The following is an 18033-nucleotide window of genomic DNA, read 5'->3' as shown; positions in this document are numbered from 1 at the left end:
GGAGGTTCTTTGCCAGCTGGAACCTAGCACCTGAGTGGGTACCACCATGACCCTGAACTAACAGGGCTAATGGGGCACCACTATGAATACACTAATATCACCAGACAGTTTGTGTCCACAGTTCTTTATTGAGTGTCTGTGTACAAGAACAAAAAAGACATTGTCCCTGCTCTCACAGAGCTTACAACTTCATTACTCCAGTATTTCACTAGATTAAAAAACAACTGCAACAAACACTTGTCTTTGTCTAACCAGCAGCACTATATGAAGTAGATTTTTCACATTATTGGTCATTGTTACAGTGAAATTGTTAAATGTGAACAAAACAATTATCTTCAAAGATCTTCAGTAATAAGTGATGACACAGTAAATAATGTCCAGCAAATGCAAATTTATGGCTTGGATCCTCCTGTTTGAGAGGCATATATTGAAATAAAACATACCCTGGAAGGAAAAAGCTTAGTAATACAAGCCCTAAGAACACTGGTGTAGTCAAACTGCTACAGAACTCTCAGTAGGGCAGGAGACTGTTCCAGCAAAATTTGTGCGATATAGTCAGTTTAATCATACTTGCAGATCTCCTCACCAAACACAATCACTCATGACATAGGTAAGTAAGTGAACTTTATGATTAGCAAAGGGCACCAGGTATGTATTTATTTTTTAAAGCTTCTTAAAGATTTGCAACATAAGCGGCACTTAAAATTTACTGAAAACTACTTTTGAGACATCTAAAAATTAAAATGACAAAAATGTCAAATTTACTAAATATATAGGTGCAGGGTTCAGAATTTAAATAGCATTCCGCAAAGCACCTGGCTATCTTAGGCTAAAAAGGGGAATCCTTTCCGGCTGGTTATCAGACTCCAAAAACAACAAAACCTCATAATATTCATGTATCTTCTAATGCCCACCGCCTTCACATGGTCCTGCTTCATGGGCTATCAACTTTAGATGTCTAATTATGAAATATTTGAAGGAGGAATAATTTTTATTATGTTGGCAATAATCTTTAGGAAAACAGTTTATATTTACACCAAATAATCCCAAACTCACCAATTTTACTTAAGATCAAAGTGCTTTCTAAGACTAACACGTTATCAAATCTTTTTCATTGCCAAAACAAACCAACAAAAAGCCCACGCTAGGATGACGCTCATTTAAACTCCACTAAAGCTCATGTTTTTTTACAGACAGATGAACCAACTAGGTGAGAACGTCAACCATAATTAAGTTTCAAGTCAATTGCTTGCAACACAAATCTACTTTTCTATTTTAAAAAGTACTAAATTGTTACCTCAAAAGCCTATGAACTCAGAAAGAACCTGAAAATTACCATTTATTGAACAATTACTAAACATCAGGCACTTTATATAATCTCCCTTAACGACAGACATTTTCTTCACATTGTTGGTTGATGAGAGGGCTCAAAAAGGCTCCCCCACTCAAGTGGTCACCGCCTGAGCCAGGGAGTGACCCCACTCCGCCAGGACCCAAGTGTGGCTCGCTCCTCTGTGGGCTGTGCCCAGCTGCTGCCCAGCCGTGGCGGTGCCACTCTAGCTAGAACTACTCCTGCTTCAACTGGAACGTATCCCGTAAATTCTAACTTGGGGGTCCCAGCATGCTTCCCCACCCCTGTATCTCCCACAGAGGCTTTGTAAGGGAAAGAAGGGGGATCCAGGGTAAGGAGAGAGCTCACTTTCTATTTGCATTTTAAAAGGCACTACCCCAGAGGCCAAAGATTCACTAGGCTTTTCACTAACTGCACCAACAAAAATAGTTTACCTCCCTGGGGAAATAGAGGCTATTTAAGATTGAAAGCTTTCCTACTTTCAAGTTGATGGTTCATAGGTTAAGTACTACCAAAGAGAAAGACAGCTGAAAATTTTCCTTAGTTTACCTCTTCACAGCTACGAAGGAAAAATAAAACCTTTTTTTTCTTTTGGTAATTTATTTGGTAATTAATATTTGGTATTACTTGGTAATTAATAATTTATTTGGCAAATTATTTTTTGGTAATTTTTGGCAATTGATACTCCCAATTAACCTACATGCTTCAAATATCAAAACATATGCTTTTCCAAAAGAGAGGCACAGAAGATATTTTGATGGGGCTTAATACCTTTCTTGGACTAAGCTAATATAGGGTATTAAAAAGATGCCTACTTGACAAGATAAAACTATAATCTTTTCTGAAATGGCAATTTCCTTATTCTTAAAATGCAGATTCTATAATAAAAGAAGGGAACAATGAAATATCCTAAGAATTTTCAAGACCGTTTTTAATGCCATATATAGGAACACTTTAAAGAAGGGAATATCGTCAAATCTTTACTAGTGCTGACACAAGCTTTACTGGAACTTTATTAAAACAAATCTTTTCTTTTCTCTAACAGATTTTTTTTTTTAAGCTAGGAAAAATATATAAAGGCACTTGATTCTGTTAATGAGTAATTGCTTTTGACTAGCCCAAACCTTCAACTTGTTGAAGGAGTTAGCAGCAAAGTTTCAGTTCACAGATATGAGCAAGAGGAAGCTGTCAGACAGGTCCCTTTTCTTGCTAAGATTTCCCATGAGCTAAAAGAAAGGAACATGACTATGGGCACCTGGAATGGAGATCAGCCAGGTGAAGCTTTGGCGAAGGTGCTGGAACAACATGACATCTCTGCTCACAGGCATAAATATGCCCCAGTGGAATAACTGGATTTGGCTTGGTTAATTATAACTACATGTTATTGAGAGCCACATAAGGACAAAAGCTCAAAAGCAAACCAAATTTAAAACCTGAGCATTTTCAGTGGGAATCAATTTTGAAATTCTGGAATATTATCAAAATGTGCAGAACCGGAATGTATGGGCACTGGGTTCTGACTGGTCACTGAAAAGTGGGCAGTTAGGCACCCTGAGCTTGACCAACAGTCAATTCATAGCTGCTAGAGTTCCCTAGAGCAAGAGCTTCCTGCCCATGAGCTACTTCCAAGAGCCAGGGGGTGCTGCCAGAGGAGTGGGTATGAGCCCTCTAGCAAGGCCAAGTGAAAGGTGCCACACGCTAATCCAAAAGTGTTCTTATGTGCAGCACCTGCCATGAGAGGTTTTTGTTTGAGTTTTTTTTTTTTTTTTTTTTTTTGTTTTTGGCAGGGGTGAGGCCCTGGAGGATTGAGGATGGAGGAGGGTTAAAAATGTCTGGATGACTTGGACTGATAGTTGAAGGTACATTAAAGAAACCATGACTACCCCTAAAAACCTCAATGGGGAGGGAGCCTGTATTTTGCAGAGCTTTATCTATCAACTTACTGTCAAGAGTGGGACAGAATTTATATCAGAGAGCTACAGTTCTCCCACTGTTTCATTTTTCTTAAAAATGCTACATTTAGAAAATTACATCCCTCTTATTTTTCTTTCCTTATAAAAAGGTTCAGGGAAACCAAATGAGCTATCTTCAGGTAATTAGTTTGCAAAGCTTCCCAATATTCCACTATTACTAATATTTACTCTAAAACATGTTACAAACAAGACTTGAATCATTTTTTAAAAACCTCAACACAACTGAAATCCATTATATGTTATAACTGTTTTTGCATTTAGCATATATTAGCTTATCATTATGGAAGCTCATTGTTGTTAAGCACTTATTAAAAAAACACCCGAATCATATTTACAATATAGAATAAGTTTATAAAATTGGTGTGCAAAGTTAATCATAAAAGGATAACACTATTTGTTCAGAAATAAGTAGCCTTCCTGTTTGCATTTCCTTATTCTTGATATAAATTGAAGATGTACTATTTAAAAATAATACTTTTTAAACAGTAAAATATACAAGAGATTCCTGAGCATAACAAAAATACCTTGAAAATATGTGGCCATTTGAAGTATAAAATAGCAAGTGGAAAGAATAGCATGATTGTAAAACTATTTGAAGGCTTATAAACAGTACAAAACAGTTTGCCTTTTCTGAGTGCATAATTATACATTAGTGCAAACAAAAAAATGTCTTGAAATTTAATGGCTACAAATCTCAAAGATTTGCAGAGGTGCGCAAAACATGAAACTTCTTTAGTGTCATGCGAACTGATCCCAGTTCTCGGTTAATCCTTTCCAAACGATCTTCCAAGGCTTCCTAGGTGAAAAGAAAAGAAAAAAGTTAAATTAGCACTCTACATCAAGTACGTTGGTTTTATAATTACCATCAAACTGACTTTGTTTTCAGCAAAAGAGCAATTATAAACATTAAAATTACAGATAATTGTTTTGTTTTCTACACCTCATCTTTATCATTCATGTTATTCCTGAACAATGTGAGCAATTTTTCAACCCTTCAAAATAAGTGCTGCAGTTTAAACTATTCTCAAAAAATCTGGTACCTTGAATATATGGAAATTAACATTAACACAACAACTGCATTCTCTGACTTCACCAAACTGAGCATAGTACACAAAAAACCTAAGAGGTGCTTCGTGTGTCCCCCAGAAGAGATGGGCATATTGGATCAGTGCTATATCCCACTTATACATATCTTGAAAACCAATAACATTCTTCTGACAAAATTTTCTAAGTTAAAAAAGAGGAAAACCGGTGAAGGAAACTTTTCCAAAGATTAACAGATTTCACAATGATTCAATGTAAAAACTTCTAGTTATACCAGCAATGTATTTTTATGGTTTTAGATACTCTAATTCAATATTAACTTCAATATTTAAAATTGTATCTTTAACAACTATAATTGTAAAAGGACTATATGTTCATTATAGAATAAAGAAGGCAAATAAAAAATAAAAGTAAAAAATGTAATCCCACTGCGAAGAAACAGCCACCGTCTCTTTTTTATTTTCTCTGCATTTATACACACATTTAAAAAAGAAATGAGAAACAGAATCAAATCCTCTAAAAACAGAATGAAATCCTCTATTTTAAAATGTTCAACTGAACTTTGAACTTTCATGTCACGAAATATCCTTTTACAACATCATTTTAAATTAATGTGCTATATTCTATTGGATATTCCATATTTAACCAAGAATCTCTTCATAGAACTTTAGGCTGCTTGAGCATCATAAATATTTCTACAATTAATATTCTTAAACACATCTCTTTGCTCATATTTACAAATATTGCCTTAGGAATCATTCCCAGAAGTAAAACTGCTAGGTCTGAAGAAATGCAAAACGCAAAAGCTTTGAATATATGTAAAGTGGCACTCTAGAAAGTTTGTGACAATTTCTACATCTACCTGCTATATATGGAAATAAGCTTTTCCCCATCTTGGTATTTTTTTTTTAAAACTACCTATTCGCGTATTGTTTTCAAAAAAGGTTAATACCTTTGTTTAAGTGTGTATTTTGAAATTCATTATGTGGCTGACTAATTTTAGGGGGGCCCAGTTTTACTTTTTTCATTTATATATAGTATGTGAGCATCCTCAGCCCCTTTTTTGCTGCCATTTGTCTTCTTATTGGATTGAAACAACTTGGGCTTATATAAACAGAAACTAGGGCCCTTTAAGACTTATTTTAAGAAAGCTAAAGAACTTATAATATTTGTTATATAAAAATATATTAGAAAAATAAAATAACAAAAAAAGGAAAAAATATATATTAGACTAAATGTTTGAGGTAGATTTAAAATCAGAGTATCAGCAAATTTTCCTTCTACCTTCCCACTAAACTATTTAAAGAGTTTCAAGAGTTAATTAAATCTTATAAATTATTGAATATAAAATTTCAGAGCAAAAAGAATAAAAAGACTTCAAGTCGGAGAAAAAGAGAAGCCCAGGACACAGGCCCTATCAAGAGACCTCTTCTATTTTCTTTGTTTCTTCCTTTCATTTTGTATTACAGATCAGAGCTTTCTTTGAAAATGAGCTTTTCTTGAAATCAAGACATTGTAAAGGCAAAACAGGCAGTTATGTAAAGGACACTGACTTAATGTTATGTTTAAAATATTACAAAAAGAATAATATGTTGAGCCCTCTGTGATCTTGGGGTTTGCTGCTATGAAGCTTATTCCTGCAAAGGACAGGCTCAGCCTACTTAAAATTATGCCTAAGAGTCACCCCCAAATAACCTCTTTTGTTGCTCAGATGTGGCCTTCCACTCTAAGACAACTTGGCAGGTGAACTTACTGCCTCCCTTCTACATGGAACATGACTCCCAAGATTGTAAATCTCCCTGGCAATGTGGGACAGAACTCCCAGGATTTGCTGGGACCTGGCATCATAGGATAGAGAAAGCCTTCTTGACCAAAAAGGGGAAGAGAGAAATGAGACAAAATAAAGTTTCAGTTGCTGAGAGATTTCAAACAGAATTGGGAGGTTATCCTGAGGTTATTCTTATGTATTATATATATATCCCTTTTTAGTTTATGGTGTATTGGAGTGGCTTGAGGGAAATACCTGAAACTGTTGAACTGTTATCCAGTAGCCTTGACTCTTAAAGACAATTGTATAAAGACATAACTTTTACAGTGTGACTGTGTGACTGTGAAAACCTTGGGTCTGATGCTCCTTTTATCCAGGGTATGGACAGATGAGTAAAAAAAAAAATATGGATAAAAATAAATTAAAAATAGGGGGAATAAGGGGTTAATAAATTGGCTAGATGGAAATTAGTAGTCAATGAGAAGGAGGGGTAAGGGGTATGGGATGTACGAGTTTTTTATTTTTATGTCTTTTTTTAGTGATGTAAATGTTCTAAAAAATGATCATGGTGATTAATAAAAAACTTATGTGATAATACTGTGAGCCATTGATAGTATACCATGTATGGACTGTGTGCTGGTTTGAAAGGATTTATGTACCATAGAAAAGTCATGTTTTAATCCTAATCAATCTCGTGGGAGCAACGGTTTCTTCTAATCCCTATTCAGCACTACAGGCTCGAAACTTGATTAGCTTATCTCCACAGAGATGTGACTCAGTCAAGTGTGGGCATTAAACTTGACTAGGTGGAGCCATGTCTCCATTCATGGGTCTTGAATACTTTACTGGAATCCTTTAAAAGAGGAAGCATTTTTGGAAAAGGCTTGAGATTCTGAGAGCAGAGAATGACAACAGAATGACAAGCGAGAAAGCCACAAGATTCTGAAAGAGACAGAGTCCACCAGTCAGCAACCTTTGGAGATCAAGGACAATGCCCCTGGGGTAGCTTCATGAAACAAGAAGCCTGGAGAGGAAGCTAGCAGATGCTGTGTTCATCACATGCCTTCCACTGAAGAGAGAAACGCTGAACTTCATCAGCCTTCTTGAATCAAGGTATCTGTCCCTGGATGCCGCAGATTGGACATTTCTATGGAATTGCTTTAATTGGGATATCTTCATGGCCTTAGAGCTGTAAACTTGTAACTTATTAAATTCCCCTTTTTAAAAGTCATTCCGTTTCTGGTATATTACATTCTGGCAGCAAGCAAAGTAGAACAGACTGTATGTGTGTGAAGATATGTCAATTAAAAAAAAAAAGAATAGATTTAAAATGTCCCATGATTTCATGCATTTTCTCCTCTTTGAAAAGCAAATAAAAGCTTATGTATCACATTACCTATACCACCTCCTGCTCAACAATGGAATCACACCTTTTCATTTTTTACCTCTATAGCTATTACAGTTGCCAGGTTCAACAATTTTACATATTTACTAAATGGAAAGGAGTTCAGAAATAAATTATAGCTTGGGGGTGGGGGGGAAGGTGGGCAAGCACAAAAAAGGTGACAATGTAAGAGTATTAACTTAAAATGAAACCCATTTAGAGGCGTATCATAATTTGCTCCCAAGTTAATATCTTGAAACATACTAGCTTGATAACACTTTTCTTGAAGCTTAAAGGTAAAATAAGCTTTTATTTCTAAAACCTAATAAGCAATTATAAAATATGCTCTAATCCAAATAATGTATGGTCTCACTGATATGAACTGACATTAGTGAATAAACTTGGAGAATTTCATTGGTAACAAAGACCATCAGGAAATAGAAATAGGGTAAGACATTGGGTAACTGGAGCTGAAGGGATACAGATTGTACAAAGGAACTGAATGTAAAAACTCAGAAATGGACAGCACAATACTACTAACTGTAACACAATTATGTTAAAACACTGAATGAATCTGACTGTGAGAATGATAGAGGGAGGAGGGCTGGGGGCACAAATGAAATCTGAAAGAAAGATAGACGATAAAGACTGAGATGGTATAATCTAGGAATGCCTAGAGTGTATAATGATAGTGACTAAATGTACAAATTTAAAAAGTGTTTTTGCATGAGGAAGAACAAAGGAATGTCAAATTACTGCAGGGTGCTGAAAATAGATGGTGATTAGTATTTTAAAATTTTACCTTATGTGTGAGACTAAAGCAAAAAAAATGTTTATTTGGTACAAAATTTGTATTTTGACTAGTGCATTTCCTAATATAACTTATGTAGACAGCTTAATTGAACATCATAAGTACATGGAACCTTGAGTAGGACATGAGATTTTGTTGGTTTGTCCAGAGTGATGCCCTGATAAATCCCAGAGTAATTTGAACAGTAAATAAAAAAGTATTTGCAAAGTTCCCTTTGGGGACTGGTGAGAAAGGGGGAAAATTCAACTTTCCCAAGTTGAATTCTTAATATTCTCACAAGCAGAGCTGACAACCAAAGCTAAAGGCTGAGCCCCCATCTTGGGGTTTGTTATATGAAACTTAACCCACAAAGGATAGGTCAAGCCTACTTAAAATTAGTACTAAGAGGCACTCCCAAGAGAACCTCTTTTATTGCTCAGATGTGGCCTCTCTCTCCAGCCAACACAACAAGCAAACTCACCACCTTCCCCCTGTCTACGTGGGACATGACTCCCGGGGTGTGGACCTTCCTGGCAACGTGGGACAGAAATCCTAGAATGACTGAGACTCAGCATCAAGGAATTGAGAAAACCATCTTGACCAAAAGGGGGAAGAGCGAAATGAAACAAAATAAAGTGTCAATGGCTGAGAAATTCCAGAGTCGAGAGGTTATCCTGGAGGTTATTCTTATGCATTAAATAGATATCACCTTGTTAGTGAAGATGTAATGGAGAGGCTGGAGGGAAGTGCCTGAAAATGTTGAGCTGTGTTCCAGTAGCCATGTTTCTTAAAGATGATTGTATCATGATATAGCTTTCACCATGTGACTGTGTGATTGTGAAAACCTTGTGTCTGATGCTCCTTTCACCTACCTTATCAACAGATGAGTAAAACATATGGAATAAAGATGAATAATAAGGGGAACAAATGCTAAAATAAATTTAGATTGAAATGTTAGCGATTGGTGAGGGGAAGGGGTGGGGGGTATGGTATGTATGAATTTTTTTGTTTTCTTTTTCTGAATAGATGGCAAATGTTCTAAGAAATGATTATGATGATGAATATGCAACTATGTGATGATACTGTGAATTAATGATTATATATGTAAAATGGAATGATCAAAAGTTAAGAATGTTTACACTTTGGTGTTTTTTGGTATTTAAAAAAATTAATAATTAAAAAAACGCTCTAATCACCACACACTTTCTGTAAAGGCTAAAAGTTTGACAGATTTTCCCAATATACCTAAAAACTATGATTTTGAAAAATCAGCTTGGATGAATGGAGTATAAGACTAGAATTAAGCCTCTAAAGCAGATTCAAGTGAAGGTGTTTTACCTGATTTAATCTTGTCTGCAAAGTGATTCGTCCTCCAGTAGAAGGCATTCGGCTAAGTGCTGCCTCAATCTGTTAACAAAAAAAAGTCTAAATAAAAATGGAAGAATTCTAATTATTGGCAGGGAGGTTTATAAAATAGACTGGAAAGAAAAGAGTTCAGCCTGGTATTTCCCTGTCCATTTTATTTTTGCATAAGTCCTTCTGTCATCAATTAGAATGACAGCACACTCAAAAATATTCTTTAGCCCAACTACCAGTGCACTTCCACAGCAAGTTCCTGGGATAGAACTGACTTAACAGTTCCCTTCTGACCATTCCTTAGACATAAGCATTAAGTTTAGAAAAAGATTCTTTAAAATTCTGCTGTTGTTTTTACCTGGTCTTTTTCTTTGGTAAGTTCATCAAAAAATCGTTCTGTTTCAGCTAGGGTCCTAATTTTTGCTGTATATTCAAAATCGTTATCATGTGGTTTTACTGAAATAGGCTTACACTGTTCACAGCTAACTGATTTATTCCTCTCCCAGGCAGATTTTACAGATACATTCTTCGCTCCATTTGGTAATAGTTCAGGGCAAGAGCTATGATTTTCAGTGTTTTTTTCTGAATATTTGCCTTCTGTCAGAGAGAAAAGAAATTTCTCTTATTTCTTATCAATTTTTCAAGTAGATCACATACATATTAACTATATTACCCAATTCTACTTTCTGAAAATGGCTGCTATATGACCAAAAGAAAAAAATTAAGAAAAGAAATTCAATATAATCACTTTTACTCAGTGCTTTTCTCCAAAGAATTCTAAAAGCTTTACCTTGAGGTTTGACAGTCTTCATAATGTCCCTAAATAATAGGTAAACTTAAAGAAAAAACACTTTAAAAGCAAAAGCAACACATTCAGTGGATGTACATCAATACTGAACAAAGAGTTAATATTGTGAGGGTCAACCTAAGTATCTTCACATATATAATTAAAAAAAAATTTTTATTAATGAAACCTATCAACATACAAGTAAACACTCTTTTTTCTTTTTTTAATCACATAGCTGCATATTCATCATCATGATCATTTCTTAGACCATTTGCATCAATTCAGAAAAAGAAATAAAAAGAAAACAGAAAAAAATTTATACATACCATACCCCTTACCCCTCCCTTTCATTGATCACTAGCATTTCAATCTACTAACTTTATTTTAGCATTTGTTCCTGCTGTTTATTTTTATTCCATATGTTTTACTTGTCTGTTGACAAGGTAGATAAAAGGAGCATCAGATACAAGGTTTTCACAATCACACAGTCACATTGTGAAAGCTAGATCATTATTCAATCATCTTCAAGAAACATGGCTACTGGAACACAGCTCAACATTTTCAGGCACTTCCCTCCAGCCTCTCCATTACATCTTCACTAACAAGGTGATATCTATTTAATATGTAAGAATAACCTCCAGGATAACCTCTTGACTCTGTTTGGAATTTCTCAGCCATTGACACTTTATTTTGTCTCATTTCACTCTTCCTCCTTTTGGTCAAAGTTTTCTCAATTCCTTGATGCTGAGTCTCAGCTCATTCTAGGATTTCTGTCCCACGTTGCCAGGAAGGTCCACACCCCTGGGAGTCATGTCCCATGTAGACAGGGGTAGGGCAGTGAGTTTGCTTGTTGTGTTGGCTGGAGAGAGAGGCCACATCTGAGCAACGAAAGAGGTTCTCTTGGGGGTGACTCTTAGTCCTAATTTTAAGTAGGTTTAGTCTATCCTTTGTGCTGTTAAGTTTCAAATGAACAAACCCTAAGATTGGGGGCTCAGCCTATTGCTTTAGTCCATTGTGTTTTCAGCCAGTATATTTGATTTTTTTTTTTTTGCTTTTAAAGTTGCTTTCATCTTGCTGATGTGTTTCCTTTTTGTCTTAATAACATCCTGAAAACAATATCATCATTTTTATTGGCTGTAGAGCAATTTTTTTGCTCTTTCTTATATTTATTTCAACTGCACATATATAATCTTATATCCTTTATTCCAAACTTAAAATATAAAAGAGAAAAAAAATTATCCAAAGTCTAAGTAGCATGTATTGTAGGGTATAAAAGTAAGAGAATAACCAAACAGTATGACCCCGGTAATGTGACATTTCCCATACCTCAGTTTCCCATCTTTTCAATGAGGATAACAACAGTGGCACAATACAAAGCATCCTGAATGCTTATTTTTAGAAGCCCTTGGATAGAAAAATCTTTAAGTATAGGATATTATAACATTTAGAAGCCCGAAAAGATACCAGAATCTCACAAAATGGGTGACTAAAACCATGCTAATAATTTTTTAGGAAAAGATACCTTGTGAGTCATCTAGAGGAAGAAACTGGAGTTGTTTTCTTGGATTGGTATGTTGTAATGTAGACACAGGAACAGTATCTAAATCATCCAAAAGTATGTCAAATCTATTGAATGAAGCAAGTCACTTGTGAGAAAAAAATGTTAATTGATTTTCCCTATCTCCATTAGAAAGATGAACTGGCATCCAGTTAACTCACATATTAACATATTCTCTTAAAAGAAAGCTGGTCATGTATTTTCTAAAACTGAAATTTATATTTTATACCACAAAATTTAATTTACATACTGCTTTACAGAGATTTAAAGCATTTACCCACATCTTTTCTCATTTGATCTTTATAACAACCTTATGAAATAAGCAGGGCAGATATTATTATCCCCGTTTACGGAAGAGGAAACTGAGGTTCAATGTGTTAAAGTAATGTCTCCAACATACCGATTTTCCACTACAGCATACTCTGATGACCACACTTGAGGAAAAAAACACTTTTCTCAGGAGCATAGATCAACTCGGGATTAGTGCCAGGACCATACCTGTACAGGCTTATTTACTTGACAAAAGCTTCAAAAGTCTCCTTTATCATAGATCTTTTCAGGAAAACAAGGAACTACCATTCTACATGCAATGGCTAGAAGGGATTCTGAAGTGGCATTTAAAATTCAACAGCAGCAAGTTTACATAAACTATTTTCATGTATTGTAATGCTTTTTATTTTTAGTATGATACTCATTTAAACAATCTAAATCCATACGGCTGCCACTGACATCTCAAAAACTAGTAATAGCTAAAGGTATAAATTGATTTTTTTAAAAAATCAATTATAAATATTTTATTCTGCAATTTTAGAGAACTTACCGAAACGGACTGCTTCCATTTTTGCTAAGTAGATGACTAAATCCCGGGGACATATTTTCCTTAGGGGATCGCTTTGGACTATAAGCCACAGTCATTGGTGTTAACATAATCTCTCTTTTTGCTAAAGTAGAAAACAAAGAGGAAATATTCTTTTCCTTCTACATAATAAAAATATATTATATTAGCATGGCGTAATTTCTTTTTCAATATTCTTTTCTAATTTTAAAAGGAACATAAAATTTCATTGTACAACTTTTTGAAAAATTATAAGTATAAACAATGAAATTAAAATTCATAATTCTAACATCTAGAGGTAACCAATGTTAACATTTTAGTATATAAGACTGTAGTTTCAGCACTCTGACTCAAAACTGGTTTTTCAGGATTTTAGAAGTCAACTGGAAATAAGATAGAAACACCAGCACAAATGTGATCATCCTATAATGCAGTAACATAAGATTCCTCAGCTGCAATGAAAAATGGAAATTGAGGCTACAGAAATTCAATGTTTAAACTTTAAAGCCATACCTGTAATTGGCTAAAGAAAAATGTAACTAATGTTGAGTGATGTCAAATATATGAAAAGAAGCATTTTCTTTTTTGAATTAGCTTTAGTTTGTCTGAATGAATGTTTAAGTAGATAGTTGTCTACTACCTTGTAAATTCTGAAGTGTATCTAGTTGTAAAAAAACTTACTGGACACAAAAAAATAGCACTTTAATAAACCATGAAATTTCTTCAGTTGTATCATTGCCATCTGTGTAATCAAGACAATTTTATTTTTTGAATATGATCATATCACGGGATCCTGTGCTCAGATCACCTCCTAGGTGCTAAGAAGAGTACCAGAGAAGCAGAAAACAGTCAGACAGCATGTCAGACCAGATGACATTCCTGTGAGCCCAAGAGATATGTACATTCAACTCTTACTTGGAGTATTTGATTTACGATTTGAAGGTGGTAAAGATGATGATCTCTGCGAGGCAGAATTAAATTTCTTTTGCCTCTGTTGGGCACATTTCTCTGGGGACCGACTTGCATTGACTGAAGTTTCAGTTTGCCGAGGAGTCACTATTTCTATAACAGACAAATTAAAAAAAAATCAAAGCAAACCTAATTTCAGTTACCTGCCTTTTTAAACAGATGGTTACACCAAACAAAGTATTTCACTTTGTTTATGGTCTACTCAACGCAATTCTTGCCATCCATGTTATATTATTTGTAAATGTACCACATTATAATGACAAAAAAGTGCTTGGTGACTGTGGTATGAATGCACAACTACGTGATGACACTTTGAACCACTGATTGTAAACTTCAGATGGATTGTATGGTATATGAATATAATTCAATAAAAACGAATTTTAAAAACTACCTGATGGAGAAAAATGTGGGAGTTTATAATAAATGTATTTTGATCCCCTGTTTACAACTGGTATTCATCGTGATTTTTCAAGATAGTTTACTTTTAGAAAACATGTTACTAAATTTATTTACTAAGAGATACTGATTTGAAGATGTAACATCAAAGATGCTAGTGACACAATTAACAGGTCTGACCACAGGTAAGTACAGTGAAAAAGAAAAGGAGATAAAAGTACTGCTGACCTGGACCTGTGAGAAAATACGGATTAAAGATACTGTTTGTCCTACCTAAAGATGGCCCAGTAACCAAGAAAGGGAAGAAAGAGTAAGAAATACTAAACCTCACTTTATGAATATCAAATGTCTTTTATAACTGTTTCTTTTTTATTGAGGTAAAATATAGCACATAAAATTTGACATTTTTGCCATTTGAAGGGTTGAAATTCAATGGCCCTAATTTCATTCTCAGTGTTGTGCAGCTATCACCATTATCTATTTCCAAAAATTTTCATCATTTACTAACTTTATGATGTGTGCAAATAAGACAAACTGATATAGAAAAATTTCAAATATCCCTAAGAATATGTCTTTATTTTTTTTTAAATATTTTTATTGACAAATTTTTACACTCATACATTTCATACATGGTGTACAATGAGTGGCTCACAGTATCATCACATAGGTGTGTATTTATCACCATGATAATTTTTTAGGGCATTTGATTCATTCCAGAAAAAGAAAAAAATATCTTACATCCCATAACTCTTACCCTCCCTCTCACTGACCACTAGTATTTCCATCTAAGCAACTTATTTTACACTCTGTCCCCCCTAATATTTATTTGTTTTTTTATCCATTTTTTTTTATTCATCTGTCAATACTCTGGATAAAAAGAGCATCAGATACAAGGTTTTCACAATCCCACAGTCACATTGTAAAATTCATATCATTATACAATTGTCTTCAAGAATCAAGGCTACTAGAACGTAGCTCAACAGTTTCAGGTACTTCCACCCATTCCAATGCACCGTAACCCAAAAAAGGGTGTCTATATAAATGCGTAAGAATAGCCTCCAGGATAACCTTTCAAGTCTGTCTGAAATCACTCAGCCACTGAAATTTTATTTTATCTCATTTCTCTTTTACCCCTTTTTGGTCAAGGTTTTCTTGATCCCTTGATGCCAGGTCCCAGCTTATCCCAGGATATCTGTCCCACATGCTAGGGAGATACAAGACTATAAGTCTTTTTTAATAATCAGAATGTAATCCATAATTTGTTTTTATATAAAAAGTACATGTTATGTCATAACTGGGATAGATCATTATATACATGTAAATATTTTATACACTTTTTATTTTGAAATAAAAACGTACAGGAAAGTTGCAAAAATAATACAAAACCCATCCAGAGAACTCCAACATACCCCCCCATCCAGATACCCGGATCCACCTACTTTTATGTGTTGCCACATTTGTCATACAACTCTCTCTCTCTATATCCATCCAACCATCTGTCCGTCCATCCGTCCACGTGTCTATCCATCCATTTTCTAAACAACTGAGAGCAGGTTGTATACAACATGCTCTTTGAACATTTAATTCTCCTATATACTTATTCTAAGAACAAGAATATTATCTTATGTAACCACAAACATATTTATGGAACAGATTATTAACTAGAGGATTCAGCTATTCATGAAATGGGATTGAAACAGCAGCATAATAAATTCAAACTTTTTATTTCATTACCTGAGAAATTCAATTTTAAAGACGGTAACATGATTGGGGGGAAGGAATCTTATCTCTATCTATCTATTGATCTATCTATCTATCTATCAAGGAATAAAATGAATACTTACTATTTGAGGAGTCTATTTTCTCTGTCTGTGTGCCCCAACTTTTAAATACTTTTTTCTCATCAAGTTCTTTTAAAGCTTCCATGATTGGTGTGCCTGAAGTCTCTCTCTGTTTTTTTATCAAGAGACTTGCTGGTGAATCTCCAGGTGAAGAATCTTTTTCTGGAGGACAGTGATACCTTAAATAATAATCGTAATTTAAGTTGACTGGGATTGTTAAAGAAATACCATGGAAGAAAATGAACAATTATCTTCCACCATGAAAACACATGCTCTGCAACACAAATAAACCTAAACTGAACTGGAAGCACAAGAGACTAGTGTTTCCCCATCCTCTTCAAATCCTAGCACACAGAAGAAATATCATATATGCCTGACATCCTGGAGTAAATGGGTAAGGCTGCTCAGGGCAGTGGGCACTTGCCTGTGGGTCAGAGGCTCAATTTAGTCCCCACAGTGCCATAAACACAGGAAGGGAAACTCTGAGTAGCCTATGAAAATAAAATACCCTAAAGCATTAGCTTTTCAAAGTCCCTCAAGTTAAGACAAAAAAAACAAAAAGATAGCCTTTTACAACTTTCTAAATAAGTAAAGACAACTTAAATTTCTAAAAAACATAACTGTTCCTAAATAAGAGCTTTGACAAAGTTCTCTTACCTAGGAACACACGTTTCTTCCAGCTGGTTATTCACTTCACTATCTCGGACATCCAAAGGCTGGCCAGTAAAGATAGAGTACTCCGCTCCTGGGATTAACCACTTTCGCCTGCTGACATCTGAAGTTGCTAGTGTGCTATGAGAGTGAGAAATATTTTGAGGAATTGTAAGGTTTTTGCTTCATTTTAACATAAACACATAACAAATAACAATATGCTTTAAAGTATTATTTATATAATTATGCAGTAACTTAAAAGCCACACTTGATGATCTAGATTTTAGAATATTAATTCTAATTTATGGTTTTAAGATTCAGCTGAACTGTTATTTTAGGTTTCTGTTACTTCTGAAGGTTTCCTAATCAGTGTAGATTAAATTACTCTCATGTTCAAAGCTCTAAACATCCCCAAGTAGCCTGATACCACAATTCGTATCCTCTATACCTGTGACGGAGTTTCTCCGAGTAAGGAGGGGAACCAAGCAAGGGGACCCTTCTCGTTCCTTTTCAATAGAACTTTCATGAGAATATTCATTTGCAAACAGCCTTGCCTCTCATCCCCTCTGACCTTCCACCACTGCTGAGTGGCAGCAAAAGCCCATGCCTGATGAATATAGTGATGTTTCCTCTTAACGCCTGAACTCCCAAAGCTAAGCTTTGCTGGGAAAAGTCACCCAACTGTCCAGAATCATTATCACCATTTTAAGTAGACACTGAGCCCTGACTGGCAACATTCCATTTTTCAAATCAACTAGCTTTCATTTCCCAAAACTGCTTTCTTACATGGGGCTCCAATCTCCTCAAACCTCTCACCCTCTTTCTTCACTGTTAGGTCAGAAGAATGCTTCCCACTTCAAAGAGAAACCAGGAACCCAGAGAAGAGGACCCTGCCTTTTACCTGTGTCCTTTCACAACTGAAATTCTTATGAGTTATTACTCGTCTATTTTCACTTCAATTTCCAGTCACTCTTTCCTATTTCAGACATTCTTAGAAAATTACAAAGAATATATAAAAAGCATCCACTTATCTGTACTTAGTTTTACTAAATGCTAACATTGTAATCAAGAAATTAGGATTTAAGGGATTTTTTGATTACTGAATTCATTACATAGATATTTCTTTTTGCTTTCTGGTATATTGGAGTAGACAGAGGGAAATGTCTGAACTCTCTAAATTGTAATCCAGATGCCCCGATCTCTGATAAGGATTGTATAGCTCTTATCTTCTGCCCTGTGATTGTAAAAACCTTGAAATTAACCTTCATTTGTACCCAGTTATCCAGTTTTTCAACTTTAGAGTCTTGTGATCACTAAAGACAGCCCCTAA

The 18033-nt window shown here is 34.9% G+C and overlaps 1 protein-coding gene across 16 annotated transcripts in view; it reads right to left on the bottom strand.

Moving 5' to 3' along the window:
- Window positions 1-88: 88 nt before the first annotated feature.
- The window catches only part of MPHOSPH9 (M-phase phosphoprotein 9), a 99313-nt gene continuing 81368 nt past the window's right edge, over window positions 89-18033 (bottom strand). For 10 of the 16 annotated variants that reach the window (XM_077159650.1, XM_077159651.1, XM_077159655.1 and 7 more), the window contains 8 exons: window positions 16710-16844; window positions 16056-16231; window positions 13762-13908; window positions 12832-12952; window positions 11976-12079; window positions 10025-10263; window positions 9649-9717; window positions 89-4120 (listed from right to left, as the gene is read on the bottom strand). In XM_077159650.1, coding sequence (XP_077015765.1) covers window positions 4019-4120; window positions 9649-9717; window positions 10025-10263; window positions 11976-12079; window positions 12832-12952; window positions 13762-13908; window positions 16056-16231; window positions 16710-16844 — 1093 coding nt within the window. In that variant the 3' untranslated portion in view covers window positions 89-4018. Of the gene's footprint in view, window positions 4121-9648; window positions 9718-10024; window positions 10264-10861; window positions 11313-11975; window positions 12080-12831; window positions 12953-13761; window positions 13909-16055; window positions 16232-16709; window positions 16845-18033 lie in introns of those variants that run through there. The other 6 variants (XR_013175521.1, XM_077159659.1, XM_077159661.1 and 3 more) reach the window with 6 other exon arrangements.

Source organism: Tamandua tetradactyla, chromosome 5 (assembly GCF_023851605.1).
Source record: "Tamandua tetradactyla isolate mTamTet1 chromosome 5, mTamTet1.pri, whole genome shotgun sequence".
Lineage (NCBI taxonomy): Eukaryota > Metazoa > Chordata > Mammalia > Pilosa > Myrmecophagidae > Tamandua > Tamandua tetradactyla.
The sequence above is the reverse complement of the archived record's forward strand: the minus strand, read 5'-3'. Positions and strand labels throughout refer to the sequence as shown.